Consider the following 18,846-nt stretch of genomic DNA (forward strand, 5'->3'; position numbering starts at 1 on the left):
CAGGAGTACATTTTGGGAGACTAGTAAGTCCTTACTTACTCACTGTAAGTCCTTAATTATTTGAAGATCTCTGTGCCAGTATTACGTTTCAGGCAAGGCCAATTTTAGCCAAGTTTACTGAAGGTATTCCCAATGTTATCTCCAGTGATTTCATCTGATTCCTTTTTATGCACTCTTGACACAGCCAAATTATATAGAGTATATAAAAGAAACTGCTGTCTGTAGAGTGGTGAGTGGTTTCGTGATTCCCTTCTGTTTTGAGTGGGTGGCTTCTCTCCACTCTTTATCTGTTGCCCGCATCCTCAGCCATCACGAATGTTTTGTTTTCTCTTTTGCAGATGACACGATTGGTGCTGCCCGGTATGGTGGAAAGGTGAGTCACGAGCTCACACACAAACACTAGAGAGACAGAGCTCATGATTATTTATAGGGAGAATCCTTTCTTTGCAAAATTCATTAAAGTGACTGATGAACCTATCCTCCATGTCTTAGCAACAGAGTAATGTGCCTGGCGAGTCACACGGTAGAGCATGAGTCATCCGGTGGTGGAGGCCTTTTCCACTCGATTCCCTTTTTATTTCCCTCTCCAGGGTGGTGGTGGTTCCTTCAGATCAGGATTAAAAAGTGTGCCTGAGTCACCATCACCAGCTCAATTGCCTGCTACTCTGAGGGGGCGAATAGAGTTCCTGGGGTATTCCCGGGAATGCCTTCTTAAAGCTGTATGCTCTCAGAACTGTAATCAGTGGAGTTTCACAAAGCAAGACCCCATCTTCTGGTTGTTTAGTTTTTAATGGGTGAATGGATATATGAGGAACTGAGGCATGTTATAAAATGGTTGTAAGATGTCAAACGCACCCTTGGAGCAGAAACCCACACTGTGGAACCCCCTTTGTGTTCTGGTTTAAGTTGGGTTCCACTAGGATATGCTAGATGTCTTCATTTTCATTGAGAAATGTGTCGTAGAGTTTCTTCTTGAAATAGCATGAAGTGTAAAATTGTAATTAAGCTCTGTTTCTCCCTTGGAAAAGCCTGAATGATGTCTAGGCTTTCAAAAGAAACCTGTTGAAAAGATCTGGGCTTGCATCTTGAGCTAGCTTGATCATTTGCTAAATTTAGGGTTCACAGTCATCCTTCCTCTGCAAAACAGCTTTGAGTTTGGAAGAGATCCAAAGGAATCACAGCTTCGGAAAGGGCATTGCCCAAAGACCCTACTTCTGTGAAGAAACCTCTATGACCAGCTTCAGGCAGGGTTGACAGCTAATGCGTATTGAGAACCTATTACGTGCCAAGTATTGTACTGAGGACTTGATGTGTGTTAACTCATTTAACTTTGATAGTCTCCCACCATTGTACAGAGGAGGAAGCGAGCTTAGGAATCCCATTTTGTTTGTCATCTACAGAGACCGGTGGAGAAATGGCTTCTTTGCAGGTTTTGTTTGTAGTTCCATTTTATATGAAGTTTGGTATATTTCAATTCCTTTAGTAAAATTTCCCTTTAAACCCTCAGACTGCTTCGTGTTGGTCGACAGTAGGAGTGTGCCCCTGATGGTCAGATAGGAGATTACAGAGAATTGGGGCCGACAGGGTAGAACCCAGAAAGGATGAAATTTAGGCCATCATCTTAATCCAGTTTTGATATCTTCCACTGACTTGGGATTAATTCAGGACAGTAAGTCCATCCAGTAAAAAGGAAATACTTACAAACCGCAGAAGCATTGGAAAAGGAATTTTTAAGTATGTTGGTGAAAACCGTATCAAAAGAGATGACAGTTGTGGGGTAATGTAGATCATAAGGGATTTAAATAGTCATGGAATTTTAGTAGTTTAATTAATTGAAACCAGCCCCACCTTATTTGATAGGAAGTGAGTCCCAAAGAGATTGAGCGCTATGAAGCTTCATAATTAGTTAGTAAATGATACAGACATGGGGTGCCAGGAACTTCACTCCTATCTTTAGAGACATAGCAGCCATGATCGCAGTTATAGCTGGAGCATTAGATAAAAACAACGCAGGGGCGCCTGAGTGGCTTAGTCGTTAAGCGTCTGCCTTCAGCTCAGGTCATGATCTCAGGGTCCTGGGATAAGCCCCGCATCAGGCTCCCTGCTCCGCTGGGAGTCTGCTTCTTCCTCTCCCACTGCCCCTGCTTGTGTTCCCTCTCTTGCTGGCTGCCTCTGTCAAATAAATAAAATCTTAAAAAAAAAAGAAAATGCAAAGAAGAGGATCCATTCATTCAGCAGACACTCACTGCGTAGAGTTTATCATGGAGTCTACAGAGGATGAACTGGATCTTTGCCTTTAGGAAATCAAGTTGATTTTAAACTAAGGTTGAGAAATGATCTGGTGGAAATCCATCATAGGCTATGGACTGAAACTGACGCCACGAGGGTGATTGTGGCACTTGCTAAGAACTAGTAAGAAATGTAAGTGGACTTTGTGAATCAGTACTTTTGGTGAGGAGAGGGAACAGCGAAGTCCACTCGAATGAAAGGAATTACGAGTTGTATTAATTAAGGTAAGCTAACTGCTATAAGAGACCATCCCAAGATCTCAGTGGCTTAACACTCTAAAGGTTGACTTTTTTTGTCCTGATACACAGCCAGTGTGGTTCAGTGGTTGGGGCTGTGCTCGACCCAATCATTCAGGGATCTCAGACTCTTTCTGTGTAGGGGCTGTTCTTCCCTTGGACCTTGCCGCGCTCCACTGCATTTTCTGCATCCAGCTAACAGATGAGGGAGGAGAGAATGAGGATGATTTTATGGGAGGTTTCATGGGCCAGGCCTGGTGTGGTGTACATCACTTCTGTTGACAGTCCATTGTCCAGAACTCAGTCGCAGGCTACCACTAACTGCACAGGAGGCCAGAAATGTTGTTAGCTGTGTGCCCAGGAGGAGAGGAAAAACTCCAAGGTAACCGATCATCTGAAAGCCTTCTTCCTTACACATTATAAGTGATATTATTATAGCCTGCCCTTTATACCATCCTTAAATGGCATATTTCCTATGGTTGGTTTCCATAGGAGTCGTATTTCCATTGAGTAAAGCAGAGTCCTTTATAAAATCCTTTGTTGTTGTTGTTTTTCCCCTTTCACTGATTCTACCTCTGATGTATGAGTTTTCCAAACCCTCTAGAACGATAGCCTAAAGCCACTGACTATCACTAAACAAGTATCTATAATTAAACTAAGGTATTATTACCGCAGAAGTAGAAAGTGCATAATTACATTATAGAGGAAACTTGCTCTTTCCACTTCTCTGGAATTATAAACATTGTGTACAGCTGGAGCCAGGAGGTGGTTGCTATAACAACCATGGAAAAGCTAAAAATAGCCCCTTTCATACTGTATTGCTTAAGGTGGAATTATGACATGTTATGGTGTTTTAGGGCAGGCAGTTCTCTTTCATGTGGGAAATGTTTGCAAACTTCCTTCAGCAAAGCAGGATTTGTATAATGTATTCGGACTGCTGGTTCTAATTATATGTCTGACCCCTCTGTTCCAGGATTCTTTTCTGACATAGAACTCTGTTTTGATATGTTTCTCAGTCTTCTTGAGAGTCTGTTAGAGAATTGTCTGTACCAATTTCAGTGTTATATTTAAGCTTTAAAAAAAAAAAGTAACGACCCTCCAGGAGCACACTTACATACTCCCTGATAAGAAATAGAAATAGGAAGGATCATCATGGAGTCTTTTCTGCACAGTCTCCCTTATCTGCCATCAAACTCTGTATACAGTTAGCTGCCCATTTTGGAGCTGACCCTGTGTTCCAGTCCTTCACGGGAGCACTTACACCTCCCCATCTCTCTCCCCGCCATTGTGGGGCAGTGCTGATGTTCCCGAGGAAGGCAGAAATCAGTGACTTACTGAAAGGAGACCTATCACTTCCTCTATGACAATAGTATTTTTACAGAGCTGTGGACAAGGATACTGCAGCAGTCTGATGGACTACTGGGGCCATTTATGGGAAAAGAAAGTCCTAGCAATTTTTTTTATCCAGGTGACAATTAAGGAGAGTGTTAGGATAGGGTTTCCACAGGTCTGAGGGAATTCTACCAGAGAACAGAGCTATCGGAAGCTATAAATACCAGATACTGAATTTTATAGGGTTGGATGAGTTTAACGTTTGGCTTGTGAAAGGGCTAGTAATTGAAGAGAATATGTTTCTACGAAAAGGTGCTTCCTTATCAGCAGTGGTATTTTCTGCTTTGTTTTTGCGGTATTTTAGTTCTGGTAGATCCTCAGTAATTTGTACCACTGAGACACCATCGTGTGGCTGTTGGCAAGTAAGCAGTGTGATGAATTAAGAATGTTCTATCACAGAAAATGTTACTTGACGTGTTTATTTGGATATTTGTCATAACAGGCTGGGAAGTGTGCTGAAGTACGAGTGACATGAGTCTTCATTATGGAACTTCAGCAAATATTGTTAACGTACCTTCCAATCGTAGAATTGTTCCCCAAGTCCCCGGAAAACGAGAGATGAACTAAGGCTCGGTTTTATGTTTGTTTTCGTGTGCAATTAAGTGCAGCCCATTTCGTCCTTCTGCTTGTTATAACAGAGCTGTCATGAGTCTGGCTCTGCCATGGAAACTGGTTTGACGTCACTAATTCTGCTTAGATGGAGGATTAGAGCCAGACAAAGTAGTTGATTTTAAAGATGAGTCCTTTGTGCCTCACAGTCTCAAGTGCTCATCCCCATCTCTGCATGAAGAATAGATACTGTATACAGTACAAGGATTAAGACAGCTCCACTAGCGTGTTGTTTATGATTCAGACAAAACTAAGTTGAATATTGTTATCCTTGGAGAGAAAGAGAATTCTGTGCTGTTGTGTGTGTGGGTGTGGGAGGAAGGTTTTTGCTAGACAAATATATGTGCTTCTTGTTAGCACAGAGTTTTCGTAGAAGGGGTGTTTCTCTGCTGTCCTTATGATACAATTATAAATGCTATCCTTTTATTTCCTCAGGTCCAGTGCATTCTTGCTTTAGACTTTGTTGGTCTTGGGTTTGTTTATGTATTCTGGAGTACAACTACTTTGAATAACGTTCCCTCAAATTCTGACTTTTCACTAATTCAAACTAACTGTACCTCCTAGAAATTTTAATTGGAGGAGAGTATTTGAGAAACAAAGGTCTTAGTTGCCTCAAGGGGTAAACAATTAAAGGAGTATACCTGCATAACTGTGACATGGTTGACTATTGGTCTATTATTTTTGAAAATGGGAAAGAAGTTTTTTTCGTCTTTAAATAAATTTTCCTGTATTGAAATCATTGCTTTGGTGAGTGAAGTTTTAAGAGTGTGTTTTGCTAAGATCAAGATTTCATTTTTAAAATGTATTTGATAACATTAAACTTTAATTTTGGAAGACTTTTAAATTGCATTTCATTTGTGAGGAATGAAATTAAAAATATTAAGATTTTTGTTCAAGGGCACATGTAACGTCCGCCCCCCCACCTGAGTAAAACGGAGCCCATAATCCAGCTGATAAAACCAGCAGGGGTATACTAGAGCTTCAGTGAGGGACAGTATCATCTACAACTACTCTAAACTAGCTTCGTCTTCGTTTGCTCCGAATGACTGAGGCCATAGCAATTCCTGGTTATGTGAGAAGAGATTAAAATAAAATGCTACCTAAAGCTACAAGGATGCTTAGGATTCAGAAAGGGGGTGCATTTTGTCAGGATTTGGGGTTACTTCTCAGCATTCTGTGTTGCAGAAGATACCATGGCTCTCGTAGATTTCACGTGACTGGGCTCTGCTCTGAGCTTAAAGGTGACACCTTATATCAGAAATACGCTTCTCTCTCTTTGTCTTTTACAGGTTTGTTGAGATATACTTCACATACCATAAAATCTAGCCACTGAAAGTGTACACTTTGGTGCTTTCTAGTGTGTTCACAAGGCTGTGCAACCATCCGTACAATCTAATTTGAGAACATTTTCAACACCCTAAGAAGAGATATTTTAAACATCATAAATTAATACTCTATTAACAGTCTCTAGTAACAAAAGTCGCTTTTAGTCCATTTTGATCAGAGGAGTTTCTCACAAATATAGATAAAATCAAAATCTTAGATATTCATTCCTAATTACTAGTTTTTGCCCTCAGGTGATTGGGTTCTAACTCCTGATAGACACTCTTACTCCCTTACCAATGTTTAAAAACAAAAGGCTTGTCTGTCTCTGAGATACAAGCAAAACATACAAGAATGATATAATCAATACATTGACTAAATATTTCCACCTTTCTTTAAAACTCCAATATAACATTTTTAAATTTGAGATTTGATTTCGATGACCAAAATGTGAGTGGATTTCACTGCTTAGGAACGTGTGTATTACTAGGAAGGACTTGGGTTCAAAAATAAAAACAAAAGACAACAACTTGTTTCCAGTGACACAGTAAGCTGAGGGTCCAGACTTCCGTTTGATGGTTGAAGTGGCATCTCGCCTAGAGGCTGGCAGGTGGACTGGGTGACGTTTGGGGATGATTTCTTTTCAGATTTATGTCTAAAATAACTTAGATTCCACTTAATCATGTTTCTTTTATTATTTTGCATAAAATGGGTCCATAATCCCTTTTTAAAAAAATACTGGAAGAAAAGTAGGTCTTGGGGGAGGTAAATTCAGAAAAAGAACCAAGGGAAGCTGAGTGGAAGGAAAGGAGGCTCACCTGGAGGACAGGAGGCAGGTAGGGTCACTGGCAGTAGCTGAAGGGGACTGCCACCACCCCCCCACCCCGAGAAGAATGGATTTGAGGGGAGAAGAGTGACTCTTAATTCCGTTTAAAATTCCTAGAACCTTAATTCCATACTTTACCCAACCCGTACGTGCTTGCTGGCAGCTAGTGTATTTACAGCATTGCTTTCCCCCATTTAATTTTCATTTATTAGTAAAATTAGTAATTCCTGGTAACTTTCTGACTTTTAGCTTTCAGTAGTCTCCAGAAGTTACAGTAGAAATTGAGCTTTGCCTTTTGGCAAAGAATACGGTTTGATCTCCTATAGAGTCGCATAATTTTATAGTCAGCTCTTTGTTTTGTGACTGAATATCTACAACCTGGAGGCAGTAGGAGGGGAGAACATAACCATTCACTTATTGCCAGGAGGTTTTATTAAGTACCTGTTACCTGCTCAGGACTGTGCAGGGGGGGTTGAAGAAAAGTGTAAGACAAGGGCTGTGATGTGCAGAAGCTTATGGTTTTGTTGAGGGAGAAAAACATTGATACATATGCGATGATTAAATACTATAGCAAGGTGATATGTGCTAGCAGGCCAAAATAAAGGCATACAAGGATTATGAGTGTTTCTAAGAGCGAGGATTCTTGGCGATGTAGCCAGAGAAGACCTCCGATGGGAGAGATCAACTGGAGGAGACTAGCTCTGATCTGGTCATGCCCCAGATTACTAAAACAGAAATGAGCTAATTGCAGACAAGACCTATTTTTAGTTGATTGAGTTATGCCTCATTCACTGACCAAGGATATCATGTGTTGATGAAAGGCGAGGGGAGATGTGTGTTAGAAAAACAGCTATCTTCTTCTATTTAAAATAATTCTATATCGCGATCTGTAATTTACAAGCCATTGTGTCTATGATTTCATGCTGTTTACTTGGTGCATTTTCCTTTTTAGGTCTAAAGGGGCAATTCTGAACATCTCCTCTGCCAGTGGCATAGCCCCAGTTCCACTGTTGGCCATCTACTCTGCAACCAAGGTGAATAATTTTTTAGTAAATCATGTCAGACTAAGAATGACGAATACTTTGTAGTCAGAAATAAGCACAGAAGCTTCTTGGAGTCCTCTTCTTAGCCGTTTTCAAATGGCCTGGGAAGGAAAGGAATGGGGCACCCCCATCTCAGATCCACAGATGCTTTATTCCCCTGGTAGTGGACTGTTTTTAAACCAATACGGGCATACCTCAGAGTTATTACAGGCTTGGTTCCAGACCCCCACAATAGCACAAATATCACAATAAAGTGAGTCAAATGAGTGATTTGGCTTCCTGGTGTATATAAAAGTTATGTTTACACTAGGGTCAAAGTAAAAAAAAAAAAAGTTATGTTCACACTATACTGTAGTCTATTAAGTGCACGATAGCGTTATGTCTAGAAAAGCAAAGTACCTATTTTAATTAAAAAAAATACTTTCTTGCTAAAATATGCTGTCATCTGACCCTTCAACATGTGGTAATCACTGGACACAGATCACCATAACAAATATAATAATAATGAAAAACTTGAAATATTATGAGAATTGCCAGAATATGACACAGAGACAAGAAGTGAGCACATGCTGTTGGAAAAATGGTGTCGATAGACTTGCTTGACACAGGGTTGCCACAAACCTTCCGCTTTGTAAAGAACACAGTCTGTGTGAAGTGCAGCAAGACGAAAGGCAAGGAAACGAGATATACCTGATTTCGTGCTTGCCATAGAGAGCTGGCCTAGGCCAGTTAGCTCTGTGGATCAGAACATCTAATGGTGGGGGATTTGGTTCATGAATGGGTCAGCTTCGCCCAGCAAAAGTTCCAACTCTGCAGAGCTGAGGGCAAGAATTTGCCACCAGTCAGGACATAAATACACGTAGTGGGTGCAAGATAGCCTGGGTGAGAGTGCAAGTATTTTGCTACATTATTCAGAATTCATAGATACTTATTGTCACTTCTGAAGTGAGACAGGGATTTTCTAGAAGTCTCTGTGATGTCATAATTTCATACAATATCACCATTCACCTCTTCACATTACTAGTAGGAGAAATTATTTAGAATACATTTCCTGCTGCCTGCAGGTCCGTAGCTTCTTATCCGATGTTGAAGCATAGGTTACATCTCTGAAATGAAAATGACCATTGAGATGCTGAAATTAAACAAGCTTTTAGGGAAAAATTAGCAAAATATAATAAGAACTTGTGATATGTCAGAGAAGGAAAAGAGCAAAGTGCTTGCCTTTTTTTTCACTTGGCTCTTTGTCCCCTGGGAAAACGTGAACAGTGACCACAGTTTTGAAAAAGCGCGGCACCACGCCCCACTCCTGCAATCTCCTTGCTTTCTGTATCTCTGAAATACACAGGAGGTGGGTTTAAAATGAACACCATGTTTCTTGAAGTGATTGTTGGACTCGAGCTTTTCACCCTGTTCTGCTCCATGGGCACAAGACTGTGATTAATCGGGACCCTAGTAGAGTCATTATTGATACTTTGCATTTTAAGCCTGAGGTATAGTCCATATTTGAAAAATGGTACATTGTATTTTACAAATAGATTTAAAATTGTACTATCAGAAGAAGATGGGCTGTCACATTCATCCCTACACTTCTTGGATCTTGCCAACCCAAAGGACCAAGAGGATGCTTGCTCTTTTCTTTTCTTTACTGACAACAAAATCCCTATAGAGGAGAGTTGAACAGAATTCATATCGTGTTTCTGTTTGAATGGCAAGTGGGGAGGAGGAACATATCCTTTGTTATATAATAAAACATTTATTCCTGGAAAGTAATTTTTCTGAAAAAAAAGAAGAGATAAGACCCGTTTCTGGTTAAGTCAAAATTTGATCTGGAGATTATATTTGGTAAGAGAATACTTAATTTAGTGGCAGATAAAAACAACTTGAGGTTTTGAGGTTTTTGTTTTTTTTTTAAGGTCTCTTCTGCATTTGAAATAAGAATGATTAGGAACTCCAGTGTTAAATGGTTAGTTTGTTATTTGTGTTGCCATGACTGCAGATCAGGCCGATTGATGTCATGTGTGTGTTTCCTTCTCACTCCCACCTCATCCCAGGCTTTTGTGGATTTCTTCTCTCAGTGCCTCCATGAGGAATACAGGAGCAAGGGCATCTTTGTGCAGGTGAGTGGGGTTTGTTTCAGTTGCGTCCCCCTGTTTTTGTGTGGTTTCCACAGCAACGGTTGCCGTCTTGGCAACGAAAGAAAATCGCATTCCTAAGGAAGTGAGTGTGACGTTAGCACACCATTAAAGACATGATTTCTTTTTCTTTTATGCACTTAAGTCTAGATTTAAAAAAATTATCCCCTAGAATTCTGAAGTAGGGATAGTTAAAGTAGAACTAAGCGCACGGTTTTCTTTCTTACAGTTTTATTTTGAGAGAATGGGGACTGTCAGTATCTCTTAGCTGCCAGGTGTGTAAGGTGTGCTGGGACTCTGTTCCCAAAGCCACTGTGTAAGAACCACAAGAGCAGACGGAGAGCTGCATAAAGCCCGCTCTTTCCAGAGCAAGGATGACTGTACGCACCTGGATGACTTAGGGGTGGTAGCGAGTTTTCATTTTTTCTTAAATTGTGGTAAAAATACATAATAAAAACACCATTTAAATCACTTGTAAGTGTACAGTTCAGTGGCATTGAATACATTCCCATTGTTGTGCCACCGTCAGTACCATCCCTTTCCAGAACTTTCTCATCTTCCAAAACTGAAACACTGTGTCTATTAAACAGTAAGTCCTCACTTTCCCCTTTCCCAGCCCTGGACACCCTCCATTCTACTTTCTGTCTCTGAACCTGACTACTCGAGGGACCTCACGTGGGTGCAATCGTGCAGTCTCTCTTCTTTTGCGTCTGGCTTATTGCACTTCGTGTAACATCGTCAAGGTCCCCCTATGTTGTAGCGTGTGTCACACTTCCCTTCCTTTGAGGGCTGAATAGTAGTCCGTTGTATATGTACACCGTGTTGTGTTTATTCATTCATCTGCTGCTGGACATTTGACTGGCTTTCACCTTTTGGTTGCTGTGAATAGCGCCGCTGCGAACATGAGGTGTGCACCTATCTTTTTGAGACCCTGCTTTCCGTCCTTTGGGTTGGTACCCAGAGTGGAGTTGCTGGGTCGGGGGGCAATTGTAGTGATATACATGTATGGATGTATTTTTTTCTTGGAGCCGCCTTACTTTTCTCCATAGTAGCTTACCTATTTTGTATTCCCACAACAACATACCAGGGTTCCAGTTTTTTCTTATCCTTGCCAATACGTGTTATTTTGTTTTGTTTTTGTTTTTAAATAATAGCTGTCCTAATGGGTGGGAGGTGGTCTCTCATTATAGTTTTGATTGGCATCTCCCTAATGATCAGTGATGCCGAGTACTTTTCAGCTGCTTATTGGCCATTTTGTATCTTCTTTGGAGAAATGTCTGTTCAAAACCTTCACCCTTTTTTAATTGGGTCATTAGCTCTTTATTGTTGAATTTTGGGAGTTCTTTATATAGCCTGGATATTAACCCTTTATCAGATTTATGATTTGCAAATATTTTCTTCTATTCTGTGGGTTGCCTTTTCATTCTATGGCTTGTGCCCTTTGGTGCACCGAAGTTCTTAATTTGGATGTAGTCAGTTTATCTATTTTTCCTTTTGTTGCCTGTGCTTTTGGTGTCCTATGCAAGAAAGCATTGCCAAATCTAATGTCATCAAGCTCTCTCCCTGTTTTCTTTCAAGAGTTTAGAGTTTTAGCTTTTACATTTAGGCCTTTGATCCATTTTGACTTAATTTTTGTAGAGACCTTTGCTTTTATTATGTAGCTAACAGACACAATGCTGTGAAAATATAATACTAAATATGAGAGGAAGCAAATGTAGGAGTTTTTGTGAGTATCTGTCTCAAAGCAGCTCTTATTCAGAGCAGAGAAATGATGGCTCACAGCGTTTCCCTGCTTAGGCACATTTTTAACAGTGTCTTAGGACAAGTTGCAGTGCGTACCCCTTTCCTACTCCACCCACGACCTGCCCCCACTTCTTCACATGGCTCTCCTGTTGTTCATCATGGCTCTCATTATTGCGAGCCTAGCATTTCAAATTTTGCACCCTGAAGCCCCAGATGATCAGTCATCGTAATAGCTAATATTTGAAGAGTTACTTTCCAGGCACAGTGCTAAGCACTTTATAGGTATCCATTTATTTCATTTTATCTCGTAATGACCTCATAAGGTGGTGTGATTATCATCTTCTGTAAATTTATGGAAATCGGGGTTAGAGAGGTTAAGCCACGTGTCCGTGTTGAACCAGGACTCAGATCCGAGGCTGCTTGGCACCAAAGCCTTTGTTCTTAATCTCTGGGCTCCTTATTTGAGGCCTTTAGGACAGCACTGAACACATTGGAGACGGCTGTGTTCCGGCAGTTATGGAGTCAGTTCCATTCCCTCCCCTGTATCTTTGGACAGTCAAGGTGGCCCAAAGTGTTGTCTGGATCTAGCTTCTAACTCCTTCTGTTCTATGAGTGGAGACTATAGCTAAGTCACCCACAGTGAGAGGTAGGTAAGGGAAGGGTAGGGTCAATGTTTCCTCATCTGCCAGGGCCATCTTAGAGTCGGCTTCCTCGAAGCCCCCTCCTGAGTTCTCACCCAAGTGGTCCTTAGATGTCATAGCCCTTTGACGTTATTCTGATTTGTGGCTTCCCATTAATACACAGGGTACACTGGGGAATAAGACAGGGTTTTCGAGAACCCTGAATTTTACACTGAACTACCGTACTCCCCCTTCTCCCCTTGACCCTGTCATTTTAATGCTAGAAGCTGAAATCTGCCATGTAGAATGTGGTGTATTTCGGTGACAAGGAGCCAATAAAGCATTCGTGGGGTGTAAGGTATCATGTGCCACACCGTGTCGTGCCGTTTCCTCGTTCTGAGGAATCTATTGTAATCAAGTTATTAATTTCACAATTTCTAAACACCTGCTGAGACTAAGCAGGAATGTCACAGATCCGTCAGTGGGTGACCTTCAGACAGCATGGCCAGAAGCTGCAAGTGCTTGAATGACAAAAGGGAGTATTACACTCTGTGAGCACAGACGAGCGATTTCTGAAATTCTCTGAGTAGACAAGACCGTCTCCTCTTTCATTCCCACGGCTTGTTTCCCTCAAAGATCTTTTCTCCATATTCTCTATTAGCCCGGCGTGACTAGAAGCTACTGCAAAAACATATTAGCAATTTGTTTTTTGAAATGTGTAACTTTGATAAACTTGTTTTTCCCCAATAATGAACTCTCAGTTATGTTATTTCATTGATCATTGTCTTCCTTCAAATGAATTCATTCAGGGTTTAAATGTAGCGTGAATTTGGTGAAAAAATAAAAGCTCACATGTTTGTGAAGGAAAGTAGGGTTGTCATTTCTGTGTGAACACATCAGAGTGCTGAAGTAGACTAGAATGTCATACTAGTTCTGACCAAAGGGACAGAAACAGCTGGTCTAAATAAAGCTCAGAGTTAACAGTTACTGGTTTTTCTTTGGTGGTGGTTTATGTCTGCCCATTTTTTTGGCCCAGGAGTATTTACTGGCAATTTTCTCTTCCACTCCATCCCACATGCTGTTTCCTGGGTGAGCTTGCTAAAATCCAAGTCGGGAGACGTTGCTTTCCCTCATAGTCCCCCAGTGGCTGCCTGTGATGTTTAGGATCAAATTCGGACTCCACAAGGCCATCGCCTCTCTTGCCACCCCATCGTCCTTCCCTGCGTCCGGCCAGAGTGGGCCAGTGGTGTCCAGTACATGCTCGGCCCTCGGCAGACTGGCGCCTCTGCCGGCATGCCTTTCCCCGCTTCTCCCCACTCCCCATCTTCCCACCCCATTCACGCCTGCGCCTATGACCCCATCTTTCAAGGCTCAGGCCACACTTCACCTGTCCTGGGAAACCGAATCTCAGCTGTGTGACGTGCCTTTCCTTCTGCTCTCCTCTTTCTGCTTTTATACCTCGGCCTGATATTCTCTGGCTCCCTTGCTTACCCCCACTTCAATATATTCTTGAGATCTATCTTGTTTGTCTCCGTGTTGCTAATGGCACATGTAATTCGGGGCACACTAGGGACCTGCCTTTTGCCTGGTATCACAGAAGACTGGTTATGCATGGCCATGCTTTGTGGTACACAGACATTCATTTTAAAGGCCCTGAGCTGCTTCTTTTGCTCCCATAGGCCTCTGATCTTGAATTTTCAACCTCTGTATCTAGAAGGTTTCCAGGCTAATGCTGTGTTGCCATACTTCAGTTTCTTCTAATCCTTGGAAGGAAAGCTATCTTTTTAGGTCTCCCTCCATGTCAGTGTATATCAGATTGCTCTTTGGGGGGAGGAAGAGAGTATGTTTTTCGAATTTGGGTTGTTTTATATTAATTCCTTCGTAATATTTTTCCTTTGCTTTTCCCTTTCCCTCTTTCCATCTTTCCCTCAACTTCTTTCCTATAATTTTGTAGAGAATTTAAAATTTCCTTCATGAATTCCGATTTGCCATGAAATACGCATTTTGTGGAAATGCAAATGAACAGTGGAGACAGCAAATGAAAAAAAGGTCAATTTTGGACTTGATAAATTCTGTCCGTTATGTTTGAATTGAGGGTAAGAAGTTCATTCTTTTTTTTTTTTTTTTTTTTAAAGATTTTATTTATTTATTCGACAGAGATAGAGACAGCCAGCGAGAGAGGGAACACAAGCAGGGGGAGCAGGAGAGGAAGAAGCAGGCTCATAGCAGAGGAGCCTGATGTGGGGCTCGATCCCATAACGCCGGGATCACGCCCTGAGCCAAAGGCAGACGCTTAACCGCTGTGCCACCCAGGCGCCCCAAGAAGTTCATTCTTGAGTAAGCCTTATCAAAAGTGTGCTTTTGGTATGTTGGTGAGGACTGTCTGTTCTCATTACTTCCCTATAATTAAAGCCTGGTCAGAATTATGCTTAACTCTTTCAAAAGGCAAAATCATAAGTGAGCTGACTGGCTAGTTGGTGGGTCCCACTACCAGCTCCTTCAGTATGCCACGTACCAACTAGCCATGAATGCTGAAAAAGTATAAGAAATAGCTAAGGCTAAGCCTGTTTCTTGAAATTATACTTCTTAAACTCGTATTCTGTAAAACCTTCACAAAAACAAAAACAACAACAACAACAACAAAACACAAGCTGCCTTGTTTTTTAAAAACTTCTCATTTGGAAATAATTTCAAATCTACAGGAAAAACTATTAGAGTAATACAAAGAACATTTTACCCAGATTCACTTAATCTTCTGCAACTTACTCCATTTGCTTTATTATTGAAAGGTAAGTTGCATACGTCATGGTTCCTCACCGCTAAATACTTCCGTGTGCATTGCCAAGAAGAAGGATATTCTCTTATATAACCACAACACAGTTGTCAACTTCAGAGTTAACATTGATATAATATTTTTATCTAATTTGCTGTCTGTATTCCAGTTTTTTACTCCATAATATTCCTTATGGCATTTTTTATCCTCCAGTATAGAATTCAGTCTAGGGCGGCTGGGTGGCTCAGTTGGTTAAGTGTCTGCCTTCGGCTCAGGTCATGATCTCAGGGTCCTGGGACGGAGCCCCACATCAGGCTCCCTGTCCTGTGGGGGGCCTGCTTCTCCCGCTCCATCTGCCCCTCCCCCTGCTCATGCTCTCTTCTTTCAAATAAATAAATAAAATCTTAAAAAAAAAAAAAGAATTCAGTCTAGGATCAGGCACTCTATAGTTGTCCCGTCCCTTTAGTTTCCTTTAATCTGGAATGTATCCACAGCTTTTCATTGTTTTTGTGACATTGACATTTTTAAAGAGCAGAGTATGCGTCCTCTTCTTTTTGATTGAACACCGTTTATTTGGGGTTTATCTGATGCTTCCTCATGGTTAGATTCACGTTATGCTTTCCTGGCGCACGTGGTTTTCTATCTTTCTCAGGGCATCACGTCCAGAGACACATGCTATCCATCTGCCTTCATTGCTGCTGTTGACTTGGTTGCTTCATTCAAGGTGTTATCCCGTTTCTCTGCTGTATAGTTCCTGTCTTTTCCCGCGCACTACTAAGCAATCTGTAGGAGGCACTTTAAGACCAGGCAGATATCCTGCCCCCCTGTCAGTTTAGTGTCCCCTATGTTTAGCCTCCTGTGATGATTCCTCACAAACCCTCCTTATGAGGAGGTTTTTGATGCTGAAGAATTCATGAAGCCCTGCCTGGGTAGTTGGTCATTTCAAAGCAAGAAGTCACAGCTTCCTCAATCCAGGCCATGGTTCTATGCAGACCACATTTATCACTGGTATGCTTAGGGGCAGTGAGGAAGGGATGCTGGGCTTGGCATCAGCAAACCAGGGTTTTAGTTCTGATATCACCAGTCAGTGGTCATCTGACCTACAGAAAGCCGCTTCATTACTTTGAGCCCTAGTCTCCCCTCTGGCAAGTGGGGACAAATGATGGGGCAGATATAAGAACACCAGAAATGGAATTGATACGCAAGCATGAAGATGAGAGGAAGGAAACTTGCATTTATTGAATATGTACAGTATGCTCCATGTTTCCCACTATTTTGTTACCTTATTTGAGATAGACCTCAACCTAGTTCCATTTTACAAATAGGAAACGAAGAACCAATAGGAGTTGTGGAGCTTATGTAAGGTCAATCCAGTGTGTCACACTGCGAATGCCTGCTACTGGCCAGGTCCTTAGCTAGGCAGGGAGGTAATAGAGGTCAGTAAGACACCGTCCTTGTCCTCAAGGCACACACGGAAAGAAAAGACAGGTATTTAAACATGACAAAGACAAGGGATAGTAAGTCCAAAACCACAAGTACGTATTGTGGGCCACGTTTCTTCAATCCAGACCTATTTAGAGGGTACCTAATAGTCTGGTAACTGGGGATACAGTGGCAAAAAGACGACAGAGACAGATGGATGTGGTAGAAACTTATGTTTGGTGGGGAGACGGACAATAAACAAGTAATGAGATAAACGAATGAGATGACGGTGTACAGTGATAAGCGCTATGGAGAAATTGGAGGAGGGTGACGTGTTCAAGAATGTGGGGAAGTATGGGGAATTTACTCATCTCTGGATCTGTAACCTGGGGTTGAATAACCCAAAGTCTGTGTTCTTTCTGTTTCTCACGGAGGTGTTTCTCCGCACCATACAGTTTTCTTCCTTGGAGCTGGGAAACCAAGTCTCTGGAAATGTTATCAACGAGGAGATCATTTGCTAACTGAAACTATCCCTTAGGGTTTAGTTTATCTGACTCTTTACCAGAGGACAGATGAGGACACAGGTCGAGGCCACGAAACCCAGAGAAGGTGGTTGTAGGTTTCAGCTGGCCTGAAAATGAAATGATTTTTCTCATTTTTAGCATGAGATTGCAGAAGAATACTCCATTTAGATGTGAACTTACCGTAATAGGGACATTCACTCGGCCCCCTTCTCTAAAGTTAACCACCATCCAGTGTTTTACTCTTCTTGGGTGGTGAGAGTTGGTGGTTTTGTTAATTCAACTAAATGTTGTTTTTAATCAGAATAAATTTAGAAAATAAGTAGGACACATCAAGATGAGGGAAAAAACAAAATTCAAGTTTTTTTTTAAATGAAAGAAGATATTCCTCTTTTATATTTTGTTAAATATTTATAGCTTAGAATAATCATGGAGATCTTTTGGGCTTCAGAGAGCTGGAAAGCTAAATACTGAGAAGTGGCTATCAGGATTGAAAACCGAATTCTTGATCCATTCTTCTTGTTAATTGTCAATGTCAATAAAAGAAGGTAATGGAGTGTGTCTTTGTTAGTGCAGATGGAATCTAAGTAGAACTATAAAGCAATATAATTCTCCCAGGAAATAATCATATCTGGTCAACTGCACCACCTTTGAGAAATGGCTCAAGAATAGTAACGTTAGTCCTGTTGGGGTCATTGGACTCTGATCCCTTCCAGCCACGTGAATCTCCATGTTTGTCATTGATAACATCTGTTTTGCTTGGCCCTTTGCAACAGTGTTGCACCCCAAGAACTAAAAACTTAAGGGATAATAATTTTAAGATGTAAGAGTAAGTGCAAAGAACTAACATAGCCAGGTGGTTACCTCAGGAGTCACTCTATAAATATGGTGTTCTTACACTTTTTTACAAGACATAAAAATTCAGCCAAGTTTTTCTTTTTAAATTTATTCTGAAAAATATAAATACTATAAACCTTAGAAAATACCAGAGTTCAAATCCTACACACTTTAACTGACAATATTTCATTTAATCCTCATAATAGTACAATAAGAAGGATGCTATATCCCCCAATTGCAGAGGGAAAAACTAAAGCTCAGTATTTTGGTCAAGATCAGACAATGAGTAAGTGGTCAAGTCCACCTGATTTCAAAACTGACATTCTCCCACCTCATACCCTACTGCCTTTTTCTCTCATACCCCAAATGCAGTGCATAGGGAAATCCTATTGACTTCAGTATCATTTAAACATATCCACTATCAGACCACTTCTTGGGACCACCACGGCTACCACTAATTTAAGCCCCGTGATCACATGCTCTGAACATTTTGCAATACCTTCCTACCCAGCCTCCCCTCCTCCCATCCTTGCCAATAGCCCCCACAGTCTGCTCTCAATAGTCAGAGTGATCTCTTTAAAGACAAATCCAGGTCATTTCAGTTCTCTACTCAAAAACTGTCTTGTGACTTTTTAGTTTCTTTCAGAGTAAAATCATGAGTTCTTATGACCTACTATGTTCTGATTTCAAACCTTCCACATTTTCTCATCCCCTGCTGTTTCTCTGGCCTCCTTGCAGTTCCCCAAACACTTCAAGCACATGTCTACCTCAGGGCCTTTGTACTTCCTGTTCTTGCATTTGAAAAGGATCTTTACCCAGCTAGCCTTTTTGCTAGCTCTCTCCCTTCGCTGAAATCTTTGCTTGTATGTCACCACATCAAAGAGGCCTTTATTGGTCACCTGCAGGAACAGCTTCTGTCACCTCTGTCCTTACTCAGGCTTATTTTTCTTTTTATCATCACCTCCCAGTGTAGTATCATTTTTTACTACTTGTTTATGTCTTTGTGCCCCACTCCCCCGCCCAAGATATAAGCTCTATAAAATTAAGGACTTTGCTTTTGTTCACAACTGTATTCCACTG

General features: G+C 41.3%; 1 protein-coding gene across 1 annotated transcript in view; it reads left to right on the forward strand.

The window, feature by feature from the left end:
• HSD17B12 (hydroxysteroid 17-beta dehydrogenase 12) overlaps positions 1-18,846 on the forward strand; it is a 152,888-nt gene that overhangs the window by 128,491 nt on the left and 5,551 nt on the right. Inside the window, exons 7-9 of the mRNA XM_008701060.2 lie at positions 339-373; positions 7,628-7,709; positions 9,770-9,835. Coding sequence (XP_008699282.1) covers positions 339-373; positions 7,628-7,709; positions 9,770-9,835 — 183 coding nt within the window. The remainder of the gene's footprint in view (positions 1-338; positions 374-7,627; positions 7,710-9,769; positions 9,836-18,846) is intronic.

This window comes from Ursus maritimus, unplaced genomic scaffold (genome assembly GCF_017311325.1).
Source record: "Ursus maritimus isolate PB19 unplaced genomic scaffold, ASM1731132v1 scaffold_23, whole genome shotgun sequence".
NCBI classification, from domain to species: Eukaryota; Metazoa; Chordata; class Mammalia; order Carnivora; family Ursidae; genus Ursus; species Ursus maritimus.